At 44.2% G+C, this 20,908-nt stretch overlaps 1 protein-coding gene across 1 annotated transcript in view; it reads right to left on the reverse strand.

The window, feature by feature from the left end:
* Positions 1 to 9,189: 9,189 nt before the first annotated feature.
* LOC138652005 (phospholipase A2 inhibitor and Ly6/PLAUR domain-containing protein-like) overlaps positions 9,190 to 20,908 on the reverse strand; it is a 36,548-nt gene continuing 24,829 nt past the window's right edge. The window contains exon 5 of the mRNA XM_069742683.1: positions 9,190 to 10,109. Within this exon, the coding sequence (XP_069598784.1) occupies positions 9,919 to 10,109 (191 nt within the window). The 3' untranslated portion in view covers positions 9,190 to 9,918. The remainder of the gene's footprint in view (positions 10,110 to 20,908) is intronic.

Here is a 20,908-nt window from a genome sequence, read left to right on the forward strand (position 1 = left end):
TTAGCAGAGGTGAGTGCAGATTTAAAAGCGAGTGTTGCTTTTTTGAATACAGTGAAGTCGTCTTGCGAGTGTGTTCTCTTCCAACGTCGCTCCGCAACCCTGGATACTTGCCTTAGCTTTTTGGTGGTGCTATTATGCCAAGGTTGTCTATTGATACGTCGCGCTCTGCCATGGACGAGAGGGGCAACCGTGTCAATAGCTGATGCGAGAGTGGCATATGTCCCCCATCCTGGTATATATGTCTCCCATCCTGGTATATATGTCTCCCATCCTGGTATATATGTCCCCCACCCTGGTATATATGTCCCCCATCCTGGTATATATGTCTCCCATCCTGGTATACATGTCTCCCATCCTGGTATATATGTCCCCCACCCTGGTATATATGTCCCCCATTCCTGGTATATATGTCCCCCATCCTGGTATATATGTCTCCCCATCCTGCTATATATGTCTCCCATCCTGGTATATATGTCTCCCCATCCTGGTATATATGTCTCCCATCCTGGTATATATGTCTCCCATCCTGATATATATGTCTCCCATCCTGGTATATATGTCCCCCACCCTGGTATATATGTCCCGCATCCTGGTATATATGTCCCCCATCCTGGTATATATGTCTCCCCATCCTGGTATATATGTCTCCCATCCTGGTATATATGTCTCCCATCCTGATATATGTCTCCCATCCTGGTATATATGTCCCCCACCCTGGTATATATGTCCCCCATCCTGGTATATATATGTCCCCCATCCTGGTATATATGTCTCCCATCCTGGTATATATGTCCCCCATCCTGAGTCCATCCTGGTATATATGTCCCCATCCTGGTATATATGTCTCCCATCCTGGTATATATATCCCCCATCCTGGTATATATGTCCCCCACCCTGGTATATATGTCCCCCATCCTGGTATATATGTCCCCCATACTGGTATATATGTCTCCCCATCCTGGTATATATGTCTCCCATCCTGGTATATATGTCTCCCATCCTGATATATGTCTCCCATCCTGGTATACATGTCCCCCACCCTGGTATATATGTCCCCCATCCTGGTATATATATGTCCCCCATCCTGGTCTATATGTCTCCCATCCTGGTATATATGTCTCCTATCCTGAGTCCATCCTGGTATATATGTCCCCATCCTGGTATATATGTCTCCCATCCTGGTATATATGTCTCCCATCCTGATATATGTCTCCCATCCTGGTATATATGTCCCCCACCCTGGTATATATGTCCCCCATCCTGGTATATATATGTCCCCCATCCTGGTATATATGTCTCCCATCCTGGTATATATGTCCCCCATCCTGAGTCCATCCTGGTATATATGTCCCCATCCTGGTATATATGTCTCCCATCCTGGTATATATATCCCCCATCCTGGTATATATGTCCCCCACCCTGGTATATATGTCCCCCATCCTGGTATATATGTCCCCCATACTGGTATATATGTCTCCCCATCCTGGTATATATGTCTCCCATCCTGGTATATATGTCTCCCATCCTGATATATGTCTCCCATCCTGATATACATGTCCCCCACCCTGGTATATATGTCCCCCATCCTGTTATATATGTCCCCCATCCTGGTATATATGTCTCCCATCCTGGCATATATGTCCCCCACCCTGAGTCCATCCTGGTATATATGTCTCCCATCCTGGTATATATGTCTCCCATCCTGGTATATATATCCCCCATCCTGGTATATATGTCCCCCATCCTGGTATATATGTCCCCATCCTGGTATATATGTCTCCCATCCTGGTATATATATCCCCCATCCTGGTAAATATGTCCCCATCCTGGTATATATGTCTCCCATCCTGGTATATATATCCCCCATCCTGGTATATATGTCCCCCATCCTGGCATATATGTCTCCCATCCTGGTATATATGTCCCCCATCCTGGTATATATGTCCCTCATCCTGGTATATATGTCCCCATCCTGGTATATATGTCTCTCATCCTGGTATATATGTCTCCCATCCTGGTATATATGTCCCCCATCCTGGTATACATGTCTCCCATCCTGGTATATATGTCCCCCATCCTGGTATATATGTCTCCCATCCTGAGTCCATCCTGGTATATATGTCCCCATCCTGGTATATATGTCCCCCATCCTGGTATATATGTATCCCATCCTGGTATATATGTCTCCCATCCTGGTATATATATCTCCCATCCTGGTATATATGTCTCCCATCCTGGTATATATGTCCCCATCCTGGTATATATGTCTCCCATCCTGGTATATATATCCCCCATCCTGGTATATATGTCCCCATCCTGGTATATGTCTCCCATCCTGGTATATATATCCCCATCCTGGTATATATGTCCCCCATCCTGGTCTATATGTCTCCCATCCTGGTATATATGTCTCCCATCCTGAGTCCATCCTGGTATATATGTCCCCATCCTGGTATATATGTCCCCCATCCTGGTATATATGTCTCCCATCCTGGTATATATGTCTCCCATCCTGGTATATATGTCTCCCATCCTGGTATATATATCTCCCATCCTGGTATATATGTCTCCCATCCTGGTATATATGTCCCCATCCTGGTATATATGTCTCCCATCCTGGTATATATATCCCCCATCCTGGTATATATGTCCCCATCCTGGTATATATGTCTCCCATCCTGGTATATATATCCCCCATCCTGGTATATATGTCCCCCATCCTGGTATATATGTCTCCCATCCTGGTATATATGTCCCCCATCCTGGTATATATGTCCCTCATCCTCGTATATATGTCCCCATCCTGGTATATATGTCTCCCATCCTGGCATATATGTCTCCCATCCTGGTATATATGTCTCCCATCCTGGTATATATGTCCCTCATCCTGGTATATATGTCTCCCATCCTGGTATATATGTCTCCCATCCTGAGTCCATCCTGGTATATATGTCTCCCATCCTGGTATATATGTCTCCCATCCTGGTATATATGTCTCCCATCCTGGTATATATGTCTCCCATCCTGGTATATATGTCTCCCATCCTGGTATATATGTCCCCCATCCTGGTATATATGTCTCCCATCCTGGTATATATGTCTCTCATCCTGGTATATATGTCTCCCATCCTGGTATATATGTCCCCCATCCTGGTATACATGTCTCCCATCCTGGTATATATGTCCCCCATCCTGGTATATATGTCTCCCATCCTGAGTCCATCCTGGTATATATGTCCCCATCCTGGTATATATGTCCCCCATCCTGGTATATATGTATCCCATCCTGGTATATATGTCTCCCATCCTGGTATATATATCTCCCATCCTGGTATATATGTCTCCCATCCTGGTATATATGTCCCCATCCTGGTATATATGTCTCCCATCCTGGTATATATATCCCCCATCCTGGTATATATGTCCCCATCCTGGTATATGTCTCCCATCCTGGTATATATATCCCCATCCTGGTATATATGTCCCCCATCCTGGTCTATATGTCTCCCATCCTGGTATATATGTCTCCCATCCTGAGTCCATCCTGGTATATATGTCCCCATCCTGGTATATATGTCCCCCATCCTGGTATATATGTCTCCCATCCTGGTATATATGTCTCCCATCCTGGTATATATGTCTCCCATCCTGGTATATATATCTCCCATCCTGGTATATATGTCTCCCATCCTGGTATATATGTCCCCATCCTGGTATATATGTCTCCCATCCTGGTATATATATCCCCCATCCTGGTATATATGTCCCCATCCTGGTATATATGTCTCCCATCCTGGTATATATATCCCCCATCCTGGTATATATGTCCCCCATCCTGGTATATATGTCTCCCATCCTGGTATATATGTCCCCCATCCTGGTATATATGTCCCTCATCCTCGTATATATGTCCCCATCCTGGTATATATGTCTCCCATCCTGGCATATATGTCTCCCATCCTGGTATATATGTCTCCCATCCTGGTATATATGTCCCTCATCCTGGTATATATGTCTCCCATCCTGGTATATATGTCTCCCATCCTGAGTCCATCCTGGTATATATGTCTCCCATCCTGGTATATATGTCTCCCATCCTGGTATATATGTCTCCCATCCTGGTATATATGTCTCCCATCCTGGTATATATGTCTCCCATCCTGGTATATATGTCCCCCATCCTGGTATATATGTCTCCCATCCTGGTATATATGTCCCCCATCCTGGTATATATGTCTCCCATCCTGAGTCCATCCTGGTATATATGTCCCCCATCCTGGTATATATGTCTCCCATCCTGGTATATATGTCTCCCATCCTGGTATATATGTCTCCCATCCTGGTATATATGTCTCCCATCCTGGTATATATGTCTCCCATCCTGGTATATATGTCCCCCATCCTGGTATATATGTCTCCCATCCTGGTATATATGTCCCCCATCCTGGTATATATGTCTCCCATCCTGAGTCCATCCTGGTATATATGTCCCCCATCCTGGTATATATGTCTCCCATCCTGGTATATAATAATAATGCATTTCAGCTGAATATGTGCTGGAGTCATTAGGTCTCCTCCACCTCTGGGCCTGGTCACAATTTCACACTCTACAACTGCGATTGTTATACCCCTGGTCTGTGCTGTGTATTCAATTGATATTTGATGAGTTGCTGCATCTAAGCTGATCAAATGTGATACTCTAGTGAGGTACACAGTTTCATAGGGTATAATGTATATCCTTTCATGAGGAGCTGTATCTAAGCTTACAATGAGTGATACTCTCTGCCTAGCTGCTGTTTCATGGTGGATCAGAAGGCAGTAGGGATAAGCCAGAGTGATCAGATCATCCGAGTATGCTCGTGTCCTAAGAGAATACTTTCGGCGCACTCGAAAGAAATGGTCGAGTGCCTGCGGCTGCATGTCTCATGGCTGTTTGACAGCCACAAGAAATGCAGGGATTGCCTGTTTGTTAGGTAATTCCTGCATGGGTTGCGGCTGTCGAACAGCAGGGGCGCCTTGAGAATTTTTTTTCGAGCACGTCGAAAATACTCGATTAGGACACGAGCGTGCTCGGATAACAGCTCATGTAATAACTTTGTGTTACTGGGGTCTAAGGATCAAATCCCACCAAGGACAATATCTGCACAGAGTTGGTATGCTCTCCCCATGTTTGTGTGCTTTCCTTCCACACTCCACAGACACACTGATGAGGTATATAGATTGTGAGCCCCGATGGGGACAGCGATGATGATGTCTGCGGAATTAATGGAGTTATATAAGTGAGTAAAATAAATAAAGTGTTTACAATGTTTCCACTTTGTTGATTCATTTTACAACGCTCCTTTTAATAATTGTGACCTGTGTTATACCCGCGCGACTCATGAGGTTTACTCGCAGCGGCGCGGAGCCGTAGAAGGACGGGATCACACGATCTCTGCTGAGAACGAGCGGCTGCAGATGTGACGATCCGCGACGGACACAGTCATAAAACTCGCTGATAAAATAAGTCTGAACTTGTCCTCCGTGATTCATTTCACCTGCTCCTGGAAAGCTGTCTGACATTGAAATATTTAGATTAATTAATAAAACAAAATAATCGCCTTTATCATCAGAAAACTTCCAAGAGCACAACCGGTAATGTGGCGGGGCAGGTCTACATCACAAGAATGTGGGATTACTGCAGAAAAGAAGACCACTCCCAAAGGTGAAATGCATAGGCACTAAGGAGGCAGCACGACTGAGAGATATTGTGCTGCAGAATTATGAATACAGCTCAGCTGAAAAATACAGGCTGCATACAACTCTGGATAACTACAGGATCAGTAATGTAATGTATGTACACAGTGACTGCACCAGCAGAATAGTGAGTGCAGCTCTGGAGTATAATACAGGATGTAACTCAGGATCAGTAATGTAATGTATGTACACAGGGACTGCACCAGCAGAATAGTGAGTGCAGCTCTGGAGTATAATACAGGATGTAACTCAGGATCAGTAATGTAATGTATGTACACAGTGACTGCACCAGCAGAATAGTGAGTGCAGCTCTGGAGTATAATACAGGATGTAACTCAGGATCAGTAATGTAATGTATGTACACAGTGGCTGCACCAGCAGAATAGTGAGTGCAGCTCTGGGGTATAATACAGGATGTAACTCAGGATCAGTAATGTAATGTATGTTCACAGTGACTGCACCAGCAGAATAGTGAGTGCAGCTCTGGGGTATAATACAGGATGTAACTCACGATCAGTAATGTAATGTGTGTAGACAGTGACTGCACCAGCAGAATGGTGAGTGCAGCTCTGGGGTATAATACAGGATGTAACTCAGGATCAGTAATGTAATGTATGTACACAGTGACTGCACCAGCAGAATAGTGAGTGCAGCTCTGGAGTATAATGCAGGATGTAACTCAGGATCAGTAATGTAATGTATGTACACAGTGACTGCACCAGCAGAATAGTGAGTGCAGCTCTGGAGTATAATACAGGATGTAACTCAGGATCAGTAATGTAATGTATGTACACAGTGACTGCACCAGCAGAATAGTGAGTTGAGCTCTGAGGTATAATACAGGATGTAACTCAGGATCAGTAATGTAATGTATGTACACAGTGACTGCACCAGCAGAATAGTGAGTGCAGCTCTGGGGTATAATACAGGATGTAACTCAGGATCAGTAATGTAATGCATGTACACAGTGACTGCATCAGCAGAATAGTGAGTGCAGCTCTGGAGTATAATACAGGATGTAACTCAGGATCAGTAATGTAATGTATGCACATGTGGTGCCCCATGGTCCTGGTCGTCCCAGTGGTATTGCTTTCCTCACGGGGAGAGTTATGTTACGCTTGAAGGCAAGAAGGGATAACGGCAACCAGGTAACTCAAGCATGCAACACATTCACACTCCAGGCCACGAGGGGGAGCTTTTGATCCTATTTACTAGGTGACTAACCATATATATGGTAGTCTGTAGGGAAAGTCAGTGAGTTCTTGCCAGGAAACATACTGGATTAGTCAGAAGCAGAAGAGGGTTTACGGAGCTGTGTAGCCACAGGGCAGCAGATCCTGGAAAAAGACATTCAGAAAGCCAAATACATTGCAGTGAACGTGCAGGAGAGCAAGCACAGGAGAAGATACCAGGGGGAGACCAGCCCCGAGCAGGCCGCCTCCTTCTGAGGTGCAGAAAACGGTAGCCGGAACACCGAGGATTGTAAGTCCCTCCACGACTTACATCAGAGACCGGCAGGACAGCTGAGCTCCACATTACCTGTCCGCCTTAGTACCCAGGAGGCATGGTGACACCCATAGAGGCTGGGGTGTGCTAGAGTCCCTATAAACCGCCTCAAGTCACCAGTCATATGGGTCGTGTCCTATCCTATATGGGGGATAGAGAGAGCAAGAGAACACCTGAGAGGACCTTATGTGAAATCATAGGCAGTAAGGGACTACAACACCATGGTGCTAGAGGAAGGCTTTGATTTCCACCTGGATAAGGGGACTCCTAACTTGCCTCCAAACCGGCTGGACCCTGCCTGGCCTGTGATCTGGTGCGCTGGACTGTGGCTGCCTGAAGTCGATAGTAAACAAGGTAAAGAGACTGCAACCCTGTGTCCTCATTCTTTACTGCGCCATTCACCATCTACACACCAGGAAGCCCTGGGGATATACTTCACCTGTAGGAAGTTATACCACCTAGCTGCCATAACATCACCCCAGAGGATCCCTTAAAGCAGCGCCGGTCCCCACTGACCGAATACCACAGGTGGCTTCAAGAACAAAATCTTTATTCCCTTTAAAGGCCTTTCCCCTTTTACATGGGCGCCAAGGGCCATGGACCGGGTCACCATCGTGACATCGCCCTGTGAACCGCAGGACCCGGTACCGAATACCCCACGGCCCTGGCAGAGGAGAGACACCAGACCCCACAATGCAGATGAACTGAAGGCTGCTTTCAAAGCTACCTGGGCTTCTACAACCCCTCAGCAATGCCACAGGCTGATCGCCTCCATGCCACGCCGCATTGATGCAGTAATTGATGCAAAAGGAGCCCCAAGTATTGACTGCATTTACTGAATACACATTTCAGTAGACTAACATTTCAGAGCTGGTGTTATAAAGTATTCTAATTTACTGAGATAATGACTTTTGGATTTTCATTGGCTGTAAGCCATAATCATCCACATTAACAGAAATAAACCCATGAAATAGATCACTCTGTTTGTAATGACTCTATATAATATGTGAGTTTCACTTTTTGTATTGAAGAACTGAAATAAATAAATTAATTAATTTTTGTAGATATTCTAATTTTGTGAGAAGCACCTCTATAACATAGGATCCATTTTACATAACGTGATGTCGCCATCGATGAGTTGTATTCATGTCACAGGGTGAAACGCGCGTCGGGGTGAGGGGAAACACCTTTTTTTATCCACCTACAGTTAATTTGCGGTCCCATTTGCTCAAGGTATTGTGGTCTTGCATTTATTTATTTAGCTTTACATCTTTGTCTTCTGTGGGGCTTATCTTGGCCCCCCTTATGTTGTGTCTATAGGTGCAGAATTGTTAGAGGATGCCATTGGCAATTCTACGCCCTATTCACTCCTAATACGTTTTTTCATTTATACCTTTTTAATTATGGCCGCTTTATTTTCCTATACTAGACACTAAATTCAATGGGTATTTTGTGTATGATTATCTTCTGGTTTTTACTCATTATTATCTTTATTGATCATTAATAAAATAATGTTTTTATATATGGATCTCTTGCCTGCTGTTTTTATGGGTCCGGTTCTTTGTTGTTATATGTCACAGAGTATACCCACAGAGCCCTCCTACAGAAGTCAATGGACATGTACAGCTATTGCCATCTATGGTCCATGTGGCTGCTGTAAAGCATAACCCTAAATGCTATTGCCAACAGTGGAGACGGCCATCCTATAATCAAGAACAGAAATAAAAAATAACAATACATCAATTAAAAAAATACAATAAAAAAAAAGAGATTGCAAAAAAATATTTAGTTTCACTGAGTGATTTTAACTTTTCTAATAATATAGGTGATACATTCCCTTTAAAGTGGTTTTCTCACCATTTCCTGGCTCACACGGGTGGTAGAAAGCGCACAGACAAAATAAAATTACTGTTACAATTTATGACATTAGTAACCAAAGTCCACTGATTCTGCATTAATGATTAGTCTTTTTAATGAAAAAGCTGTGCAGGAAACATATATATTAAATATTAATCTTTCACATTATATTTTCAGTGTCCCGCATAAGTGGCAAATATATGGAGTAGGCTCCGATCAGTACATACATACTTTGCTTTGGACAAGGACCAACTGTCCAAAAAGTTACAAACATTTTATTAATTGGCTTCTCGATGACCATACTGGTAGATTGACTTATAAACCTCCCAATCCCCCAGTGGTGATTGTGTCGACGTTTAAGAAAACTAAGCTTTGGCGATACAGTCCTACAAATTGACAAGGACCGACTGTCCAAAAAGTTACAAAAATTGAATTAATTGGCTTCTCTATGACCATACTGGTAGATTGACTTATAAACCTCCCAATCCCCCATTGGTGGTTGTGTCTAGGTCTGAGAAGACTACGCTTTGGAGAAATGGTCCTACAAATTGACAAGGACCGACTGTCCAAAAAGTTAAAAAAATTGAATTAATTGACTTCTCTATGACCATACTGGTAGATTGACTTATAAACCTCCCAATCCCCCATTGGTGGTTGTGTCTAGGTCTAAGAAGACTAAGCTTTGGAGATATGGTCCTACAAATTGACGGAATGTGAGTTTTTCATTTTTTAGGTCCTTTATGAAGCATGTGATAAATGAATTCTTTGAGACCAGAAACAATGAGGAATCCAATACGTCAACATCACCAATCGATGTCCTTAGTGCGAGTATATTGATAGGATGATGAGCATAGCCAGGAATGGTGGAAGAAGGGCATTTTGTCTCAGGGGTTTCACATTATTTCTGTTCTCCATCCTATGTACAGAGACTGAACATCCACGGAAGGCAGCTGCTCCTCGAGATTTTTCCATGCTCTCCGAGGCACAACCAGCCACTCTGATGGTAGATCCTAGAAGAGAACATATTAATCAGACATCATTCTTCAATCTTAAGGCTGATATTACATAATGGTGGAAATGATCTAGATCACAATACATATAGCAAACAAAAAAATGGAATATAGAGGGAATTTTCACCACTAAAGGGGTTTACCAGTGATGGAAGAGTCACCATTAATTTTCATTTTTCTACCAAATAAGGCTGATTGGTAGATCGTTGGGGATCTGATAGAACACAGAGCCCGAAATTCTTGCGCAAATGGATTTGTGGTTGAGCATACGCCTTCTCTCTATTTACTGACAATGGAACACTGATAAAGATATCCAAGTACAATAATATCTTCCAGCAGTTCTATGTACTGTGAATAGAGTAATAGAGCTCATTCTCAACCTCCGAACTATTAAGAAAATGTAGGACTAGTGACTGGTGACGACCCCAACCGATCTACCATTTTTCACCTATGCAGTGAAAAATGGCAATATTGCTTCACAATTTGAATACCCCTTTATACCCTTCCAATAGGCTTTTAAGATTGGGCTGTGTACATAAAAAAATAGTAAAACTACTCCACTAACAACAGAAGATGGGAACAGCTTAGCTCCTCCTTCCTCCTCTCCCTCTCTGCGCAGTCACCTCTGCACATATCACAGAGCATGCCAATTTTACTCTACCATAAAATCTAATAGGTATTTTTTATATTATTTATCATACAATAAAAATCAAATTAGTAGGTCTTCAAGTTCTAAAAGAAAAGAAGGAATATTAAGGTTATTTTCACCCTTTAAACAAGTGAAGTTTGAAGCCTCCAATTATTGAAGTTCTCCATAGGCTCCTCTCTTATATTTATAACCCTGACTTGTACAGGTATATCTGAGGTTAAAAAAAGCTGTTATTACTCATGTATTAGATTAACAAGTTGTTACACAGGGTGTGACCTGTGAATGTATGACACAGAAGAAAGGTTAAGAGATTTGTGAGATCAATACTTCTTCTAAAATCTGTTGGGAAATCCTTACAATTACAAATCTTTATTGTGGTAATTAGTAGTTACGACATGGCTCCTAACAATAAAAAGGCTTCTGTGAAAAACTCCTGTGAGCTCAAGCTAATCATTAGTTCTTACTTACAAGGCAGTAGCACCTCCTAGCTACAGATGTCAATGTTAATGGATGTGGAAGAAGACTTTGGACTTTGTCTCACCACCACATTGGCTTCACTCAGCCAGACACTTATTCCACCCGGTCCAACGATAACCCTTAAGATCTAGACATAGTTGACGACATTCGATACCACTAACTGTTTTTTTTTTACTGTGGTCCACAGAAGGCTCTAATGAACATGGATTTAAGTGTAAACACCATGAGGTTAAAGAAATTGTCCTGGTTGACTATTGGCCATTTTTATTGGGTTGCTCTATGGCTACCACTGTTGCCTTGAAGCGCAGGGGTCTTGAGTTAAAACCCCACCAAGAACAAAATCTTGCACACTGGGTATATGTACTAAGAGTAGAAGTAGATTGGCTACCATAATCTCGTTGTCCAAATTAAGCCCCACTTGCCAATTCTCCTAGAACATTTGTCTCTTGGACAAAGGTGAAACCTCTTGGACTCCAGTAAAAGTTGTCAACTTGTCCGGGACCGACCTAAACTAATCGAAACATCTAGGAAATTAGTTATTTCTGGAATGTTTCAAGTATCCTGGAAATGTTACCAAGACGTGTAGAAGCCATAAAATAGGTAGGAATCAAGGTGGAATGGCCTTGACTATGGCAGAAAATTCCAGCAGTCAGAGCAACCAGCCATTAAGAAAATTACAAGTATGAATTAAGACCCTAAAGAAAAATGTATTTGATGCTTGACCTCCTCAATCTTTCAGATGTTTGATCCAATATGTGTCCTACTAAAATGGGCATGGCATAGGCATTGATACATTGATCCTATCCATATTGCTAAAAATTGGATTTTGCGAGAAACCCCAGTGGACACGAATCCCCAATTTTTCTACAGTAGGTATAATCAGTGCAACAGTAAGAAACGTACACCTTCTACTCCACAGAGAGACCTTTTACACAGGTTTGTTTTGTCTTATTTGGCAGGTAATATTATTGTGGTTGTCACATAACACTTGGAGAATCATGTATAGGCCTGTGAATTCACTCTATAGGACACGGCCGGTGGAGAACTGCAAAAACAGAATAGTTTGCGTTCCGCATATTTTTCCTTTTGTGTCTGATCAAATCCTGGCAAACACCTCCTGCAATAGAGGAGAGTGGATCCAACAAGTTCAAGCAGAGAAAGAAAGAAACTCAACGAATAGGCCACGTATGATTAATTCACCAATTTTTTAGTGCATGAACAAATGTTACCACTTTTATCAGAGCCTGCGCTGCATTCCACAGACTTGTATATTATCTCATAATTCCCCCTGTATAACACCAAAAATACTTTTAAACTGCTCCCATCCTGTATGTAAATCCGGACGGTCCGGTACAATGAGCGTCAATGCTGAGGCATCTGTCTTTCCTCTTCGCAGCTTATCGCCATCCTTCTCTTTTGATTGATGTGGATGATGAAATTTCGTGCCTGCGAAAGGACATATCCGGCTAACGTAGACGAACTGTGCTCTGCCCTATTGTGAGCAGCATTGTGGTATATCACAGTGAGAATGTGCAAGTCGGTTATGTCCTTTCGCAGGAGCGGGATTTTGTCGGGCTATGTGGATGATGAAGGATGCGTCATCCACATCATTTAGAGCCACAGAATGACTATTAGTAGCAGAGAGGAGGCACAGATGCTGCAGCAATGACGCCCATAGGACCAGACCGGCCGGATTTACATACAGAGGAGGAGCACTTCAAAATGTATTTTGAGGCAAGGCTGCAGTGCTAACCACTGAGCCACCATGTTGCACTGTAACTACTATAATACTGCTCCTATGTACAAGAATATAACTACTATAATACTGCCCCTACATACAAGAATATAACCACTATAATACTGCCCCTAGGTACAAGAATATAACTACTATAATACTGCCCCTATGTACAAGAATATAACTACTATATTACTGCCCCTATGTACAAGAATATAACTACTATAATACTGCTCCTATGCACAAGAATATAACTACTATAATACTGCTCCTATGCACAAGAATATAACTACTATAATACTGCTCCTATGTACAAGAATATAACTACTATAATACTGCCCCTATGTACAAGAATATAACTACTATAATACTGCTCCTATGTACAAGAAAATAACTACTATAATACTGCCCCTATGTACAAGAATATAACTACTATAATACTGCTCCTATGTACAAGAATATAACTACTATAATACTGCTCCTATGTACAAGAATATAACTACTATAATACAGCCCCTATGTACAAGAATATAACTACTATAATACTGCTCCTATGTACAAGAATATAACTACTATAATACTGCCCCTATGTAAAAGAATATAACTACTATAATACTGTCCCTATGTACAAGAATATAACTACTATAATACTGCTCCTATGATCAGGTATATAACTACTATAATACTGCTCCTATGTACAAGAATATAACTACTATAATACTGTCCCTATGTACAAGAATATAACTACTATAATACTGCCCCTATATACAAGAATATAACTACTATAATACTGCCCCTATGTACAAGAATATAACTACTATAATACTGCCCCTATGTACAAGAATATAACTACTATAATACTGCTCCTATGTACAAGAATATAACTACTATAATACTGCCCCTATGTACAAGAATATAACTACTATATTACTGCTCCTATGTACAAGAATATAACTACTATAATACTGCCCCTATGTACAAGAATATAACTACTATAATACTGCTCCTATGTACAAGAATATAACTACTATAATACTGCCCCTATGTACAAGAATATAACTACTATAATACTGCCTCCTAGCTGTGAGGTTGTGTGTTGGTAGCTCTCCTGATGTCTGGAGCAAGCCCAGGGAGGGGCCACCCTGGGCAGGGAAGCTCCCCAGGCAAGGCCCAGGCTTCTCGGCCTACACTGGGACAAGGCTCCCAGACCTCTCTGAATGGGAATGCTAATCCCAAAGCCACTGTGAGACCAGTGAATGCAGCGGCCAAAGCTGCAGCAGTTCTGTGAAGGAAGAAAAACCTGCAAGTAAAGTTTTGGGAGGAAAATCTACTCCAAGTCCAGCAAAGAAGCCAGAAGGTAAAGTGTTGGTGAGTGATGTTCCACAGCACAGTATGAAGCCCTGTAACTCCCCGGTCAGTCAGCAGCCCCTGCCTGAAGCTCAGGTGAGATCGGTCTCAGGTGTGCAGATCACCTCTCCTGCATCCAGGCAGAGACGGACGTCTTTGGAAAGACAGACCATCCAGGAGAACTTACAGCAACATGGCAGTATGGCGCTGTCAGGACGCACCCGGTCATAGTCAGGTGGCAGCGATAAACCTGCTGCGGAGCCGGCATCCAGCCGAGGAGCCACAAAGCCATCTGTGGTGGAACCGCACAAGTCTGTATTCAAAGCCCCTGCACCCGTGGTGAAGGCAAAACCTGTGCAGCCGGCGCGTGCACCCGAGCTGCAGCTAGCGGACGAGATACCGGGACTTGTCAGAAAGCTGGGTGAGTTACAGCAGCAAAAAAAAGCGCTGCAAATGGAGGTAGACTTTATCTATAGTCTAAAGACCACTAACCCTGCCAGTAATGATGTGTATGACCTGAGACTGAACACACTGGGGGTGCAGCTGGCAAGTGTGGTGCAGGACATTGAATCTGTGCTGGAGGGCATGGGGCCCCTGGCGGAGACCTACAGGAACCGTGAGCGGTTCGCCTCCTATAAGCAGGACTGTGCTGTAGAGAGCAGGACCCCCCAGCAGCGGACACGGCCAGTGTTACAGGCTGCCCGCTTCTGCTTCCAGGAAGGAAAAAAACTGCAGCAGCAAGCAGCTGAGTGTGAACAGGAGCATGCACTTCAGACTCCAACAGAGGCACCACAGGTCCCAGAATGCCCCACGCAGGAGCCGGACTGTATTTGTGAGACTGTTTGTGCTGCTGAGGCAGCTGAGTGTGAACAAGATCATACACTTCAGACTCCAGCAGAGGCACCACAGGTCCCAGAATGCCCCATGCAGGAGCAGGACAGTGTTTGTGAGACTGTTTGTGCTGATGAGGCCGAGGCTGAGGCTGAGGCACAGACTGGGGCTGGTGATGTTGTGCCCATGGGGTCGGGGGTTGGGGCTTCACATTCTGTCATGAACGTGGCACTGTCTGATAATGATGCTGCTAATAATAATATGCATGATATGTGTGACTATCCCCCATTACCATCTAGTCCACAAGGTGTGGCAGCCCCCCCTGCTGCAGACCCTCTCCCTGTCAGTCGGCCCAGTGTGACCCGGCAGGTGCCCCCCAGGAATGCCTGGAGCCGCGGCGCCCCATCCTTCACTTCCAGCGCCAGATATACCGGCCAGACTTTTAAGCGCATTAATGTGGTGCGGTTTAAGTACATAGGTGCCAAGGAGGATCTGCCACAGCGCAGGTATGTGGTGAGAGAGCTGCTATGCGGCCAGATGGGGTTTGTGGCAAACGAGATACTGGCGGTGTCCAATCTTCTGGACAGACAGGGCTACGAGGTCAGCTTCAAGCTGCAGTGTGACCTGGACAGGTTCTGGTCCAATTACCCCAGGTTCAGAGATGCTGAAGGCTGGAATAAGTTTATATTGGTTCCTATCTCCAGGCCGGACACTGTCATGGTAAACATCACCTTCTGGAATGAGGCCGTTCCCCCACAGGACATCGAGGTTTGGCTCCGGAGACACTGTGACCTCGCCTCTGGACTCTCCAAGGTCAGAGATGAGGATGGTATCTGGACAATGGGGTGGAAAGCTGTGGTTAAACTGCGGCAATTTAATAATATTACTGCCCATTTACCCAACTCCTTCTTCATTGGGAGGGAGAAGGGAAGATGTTATTACCCCGGGCAGCCCAGAAAGTGCTTCAAATGTGGTGAGAAAGGTCATCTGGCCAACGCCTGTACGGTGGTGAAGTGCAGCCTGTGTGGGGATATCGGCCATGTCGCTGTGGATTGCCGGGATGTTAGGTGCAACCTCTGCGGTAAGATGGGCCACCCTCACAGGGACTGTCCAGACGCCTGGCATAATATCTGCAGGGTCTTCCCTGATGAGGCTGTACTGGCAGGGGCAGAGGCTCAGGAGGATGAGGATGTGGTGGCAGGGGCGCATGAGGGGGAGGATTTAATTTCAGGAGAGATGGTGACCAGCCCAGATGCCCACCAGGAGTCCATTCATGTAACACCAGAGAAGCAGGGTATAGAGGGTGCAGAGGGGAACATGGAGGTCCAGCAGCCTCAGGTAGCCCCCCCTTCAGCATCACTGTCTGAATCTGATGACTGGAGCGTTAATCATAATAAAAGGAAGAAAAAGAGCACCTCCTCCCGTATACCTGAGGCAGAATATGACGCCCGTCAGAGTGCTACTAAGAAGGTTCAGAATTCTGCAGGAGTGATGGTTGTGTCCAACAAGTATGGGGTTTTATCGGAGTCTAATGATGACGATTATGAGACAGAGTTGAGGAAAGTTGATGCAGAGTGTGACAGGGACATAGAGGACCACCCTCCGTCAAAGCGGAAGCCCTTATCTGTAGACCCTCGGGTAGAGTCTGACATGGACACCGGTGGTGGACAGAACATCCCTGACTCATGATGATGGCAGTTACTGTGCTCCTTCTCTATTGTGTTGTGATGGAGGGGTTCTCATTAACACTAACATCAAGTAATGTCAACAGTATTAAAGCAAGGAGGACGAGACATGTGGTGTATGAACATCTCACACATCTGGACACCGATGTCATTTTCCTGCAGGAGACACGACTGACATCTCTGGGGCTTATGAGAGAGGCTGAGAGGGAATGGCGGTGCGGTCCTTCTTTCTGGTCACTGGCTGTGGAGCCTTACGCCGGAGTCGCTGTCCTGTTTAACACCAATGATGTGACTGTGCATAGGATGACGGAGGTGGTCATGGGAAGATGTTTGGTCCTGGAAGTCACTATTCATGGGAGGCGACTCCGGCTTATTAACATCTATGGGCCACAGACAGTGACTGACAGGATCCAGCTGTTTAATAACGTTAAGCCATACCTCTTCACTTCTCTTCCGGTGGTGATGGCAGGGGACTTTAACGCCATACTGACATCAGGTGACAGTTCCTCGGGCAGGACAGTGACCAGGGACGGGAAGGTCCTACATAACATTATAATGCAGTCTGGACTGACTGACATTTTCGCACAGGGAGGTCGACAGCCAAAATTCACATATACATGTTCCAACAGGAGCAGTAGGATAGATTTTGCTTTTGTGAGTCCTACTGAGGCTGTTGACACCCTGAGTGAGAAGGTCGTCCCTTACTCTGATCACCTCGCCTTGTGTTTCTGTCTGGGGACCTCTAACCGTCCAGACATCGGTAGAGGGTTGTGGAAGCTCAATTCCAGTCTCCTGGATGATGCTTATGTTCAGAGTCGTGTCTACTCCCTTATCCAGCTTCATCTAGATAGGGTTGACTTCTATGACAACATGACTGACTGGTGGGAGGACGTCAAGGAGGATATCAGATCCTTCTTAAAGAGACTGTCAGTTAATAAAGGGAGGAATAAGTACAGCCAGTACCTAAAGCTGCGTAAAGAATTGGAGTCACTATATTCGGCGGGCGGGGATGACAAAGTGAAGATCGACCGACTGAAATCTGAGATAAGGCAGTATCAGTATAGTAGGTATACCTCCCTGGTTCTTGAACGGGATTATGGGTCTTTAGGGGCCCTTGATCCCTTTGAGAATTGCAGGGAGAGGGTAGTAAAAAAGATGGTCACGGGTCTCACTGACTTCCAGGGTGTATTGCAGGATTCACGGGAGGGTATCCTGGAGGTGGTGAGATCTTACTATGCTGACTTGTTTCAGAGGAAAGTTTTGGATAAAGAAAAGATGGCTCATTTCTTGGAGGCAACTCCTGCGCCTGATACTAATGATCTGGACTTTTCTCCTTTGACAGCAGAGTTATCGGTGGAGGAAGTTAAGGAGGCTATTGATAAATTACATCTGAAGAAGGCACCAGGTCCAGATGGCATAACAGCAGAATTTTATAGGAAATTCAGAGACCTCCTGGCTCCAATCCTCGTGGATGTGTATAAAAGTTGTCTAGAAAATCACCTGATGCCTCCATCCATGAGAGTGTCTTCGTTGATTCTGCTGTCTAAAGGTAAAGAGCCAAGCGACATCAAGAACTGGAGGCCGATTGCCCTCTTGAATGTGGACAGGAAGATTCTAGCAAAGATCCTGTTTTCTAGATTAGTCTGTTTGTCCCCAGCACTGTTGGCAGGCTCTCAGTTTGGCACAGTAAAAGGGCGGAACATCTCTGGAGCAGTCATCTCGATACGGGAGATGTTTGAGAGATGTAAAGCTCTGCGGTGTGGGAAATATATTGTTAGTCTGGACCAGGCTGAAGCCTTTGACAGGGTTGATCATGACTATCTGTGGGCCACTTTGTCAAAGTACGGTATTCCGGGACAATTTGTGGATTGGCTGAAGACATTGTACAGAGAGGCAGTGAGCTTTCCTCTGATTAATGGTTGGCAGGGTGACAGTTTTGGAGTTGGGGCAGGGGTGAGACAGGGTTGCCCACTGAGTCCGCTCCTGTATGTTTTTGCCCTAGACCCGTTTCTGAGGTCACTGCAGGAGTGTGATTTTCAGGGGGTGCCGGTCCCCCATTGCTTGCCTTTGAATGTTGTTGCCTATGCAGATGATGTGATGTTGGTGATCTCTAATCCTCGAGAGGTGCAGATGTTATCTTCGTCTATCAGAAGTTACTCAGAGGCCTCCGGGTCTCTGGTCAACCTTGAGAAGAGTCAAGCTCTGTGGACATTAGATACTGATCCCAGCTATGATCTGCGGCAGTTTGCCAAAGCCTCCACCCATATTAAGATCCTAGGGGTTAAATTTGGAAGGGATGATAATGCCACGCTAAATTGGGAGGAGAAATTGGAAACCGGAAATGCAAAGGTTCAGCGATGGAAGAACTGGAGGCTGACCTACAGAGAAAGGGTCGCAATGTTGAAGACTTATCTGGTCCCTGTTTTCTTGTATGTCTCTGTCATTTTCCCTTTGCCAGAATCTTTCTCAGCGAGGCTCTTCAGCCTGTTCTTCCAGCTCTTGTGGGGGAATAGGTTGAATCTAATAAAGAGGGGAATAACGTACCTACGGCGGAGAGAGGGTGGGCTGGATATGTTGAATCCAAGGGTTTTCTTTGACTCCTTGTTTCTAAAGGTAAATTTTGGGAACATGGACTCAAACAGTAGCTCCCTGTGGGTAAATAGTATCAGGTACTGGATATTGCCTTTTGCAGAATCTTGGGTGCGAGGCGGCAGTCTCAAGAGGAGGAGATGGACAGGTGACCACCTCCCCCAGTATCTGGACTATGGTCTGAAGTGTGTTAGGAGGTGGGGACTGGAGAAGTCTTACATTGAGAGCAGTACGAGAAGAGACCTGTATGCTCATGTATGTAGGACTTTCTTCTACTCTCCACTGGCCCTGAGAGATTGTGTCACCACCACCCTGCAGGAAAGCCTTAGGTTCCTAAACGGGAAAAGACTTCCTCCTAAACTGTTTGATGTCACTTGGCTTTCACTGCATAGTCGGCTCTTTGTCAGGGGGAACCTGAAGCACTTGAGTGTCGCCGATCGGAATTGTCCCCTTGGTTGTCAGCAGGAGGAGACTATGGAGCACTTTATATGTGATTGCTGGGGAGGGAGGAAGATCTGGGAGGAAGTGTCTGATAATCTAAGAATCCCCAGACTGCGGACTCTAAAGTATTCTGACATAATCTATGGTGTCCCCTCCACTGTTAGTAACATCGACAGAGAGACGATGTACATTATAATAAGCGTCATTAAATACTATCATTGGCACATGAGAACCCGGGTGTCACTGCACAATGAGCTGTTCGATCACACCGCTGCGGCTGGTCAGGTAATGTCAGAACTCCGGTGGATAAAATTGCTAGAAGTTGGAAGGAGTACGAGAAATATTAAGCTATGGAGGAATGTTAAATTCAGTTAGAAAATATGATATGACTTTTTTTTTTTTTTGTTTAGTTTAATTTTCTTCTACCTCCAGGTGTGGACACTTTAATTTATGTATCAATATGATCTGATTATGTCGTACTTGTGTATATATGACCAAAGTGAATTGTGTTTTGTAATTCTTGTAATTCTGGGTGATTTTTGTTTTTTATTATAATTGTATTTATGTTTGGTTTTTATAATAAAAATTGCCCCTATGTACAAGAATATAACTACTATAATACTGCTCCTATGTACAAGAATATAACTACTATAATACTGCCCCTATGTACAAGAATATAACTACTATAATACTGCTCCTATGTACAAGAATATAACTACTATAATACTGCTCCTATGTACAAGAATATAACTACTATAATACAGCCCCTATGTACAAGAATATAACTACTATAATACTGCTCCTATGTACAAGAATATAACTACTATAATACTGCCCCTATGTACAAGAATATAACTACTATAATACTGCTCCTATGTACAAGAATATAACTACTATAATACTGCCCCTATGTACAAGAATATAACTACTATAATACTGCTCCTATGTACAAGAATATAACTACTATAATACTGCCCCTATGTACAAGAATATAACTACTATAATACTGCTCCTATGTACAAGAATATAACTACTATAATACTGC

The sequence above is a fragment of the Ranitomeya imitator genome, chromosome 10 (assembly GCF_032444005.1).
Source record: "Ranitomeya imitator isolate aRanImi1 chromosome 10, aRanImi1.pri, whole genome shotgun sequence".
Lineage (NCBI taxonomy): Eukaryota > Metazoa > Chordata > Amphibia > Anura > Dendrobatidae > Ranitomeya > Ranitomeya imitator.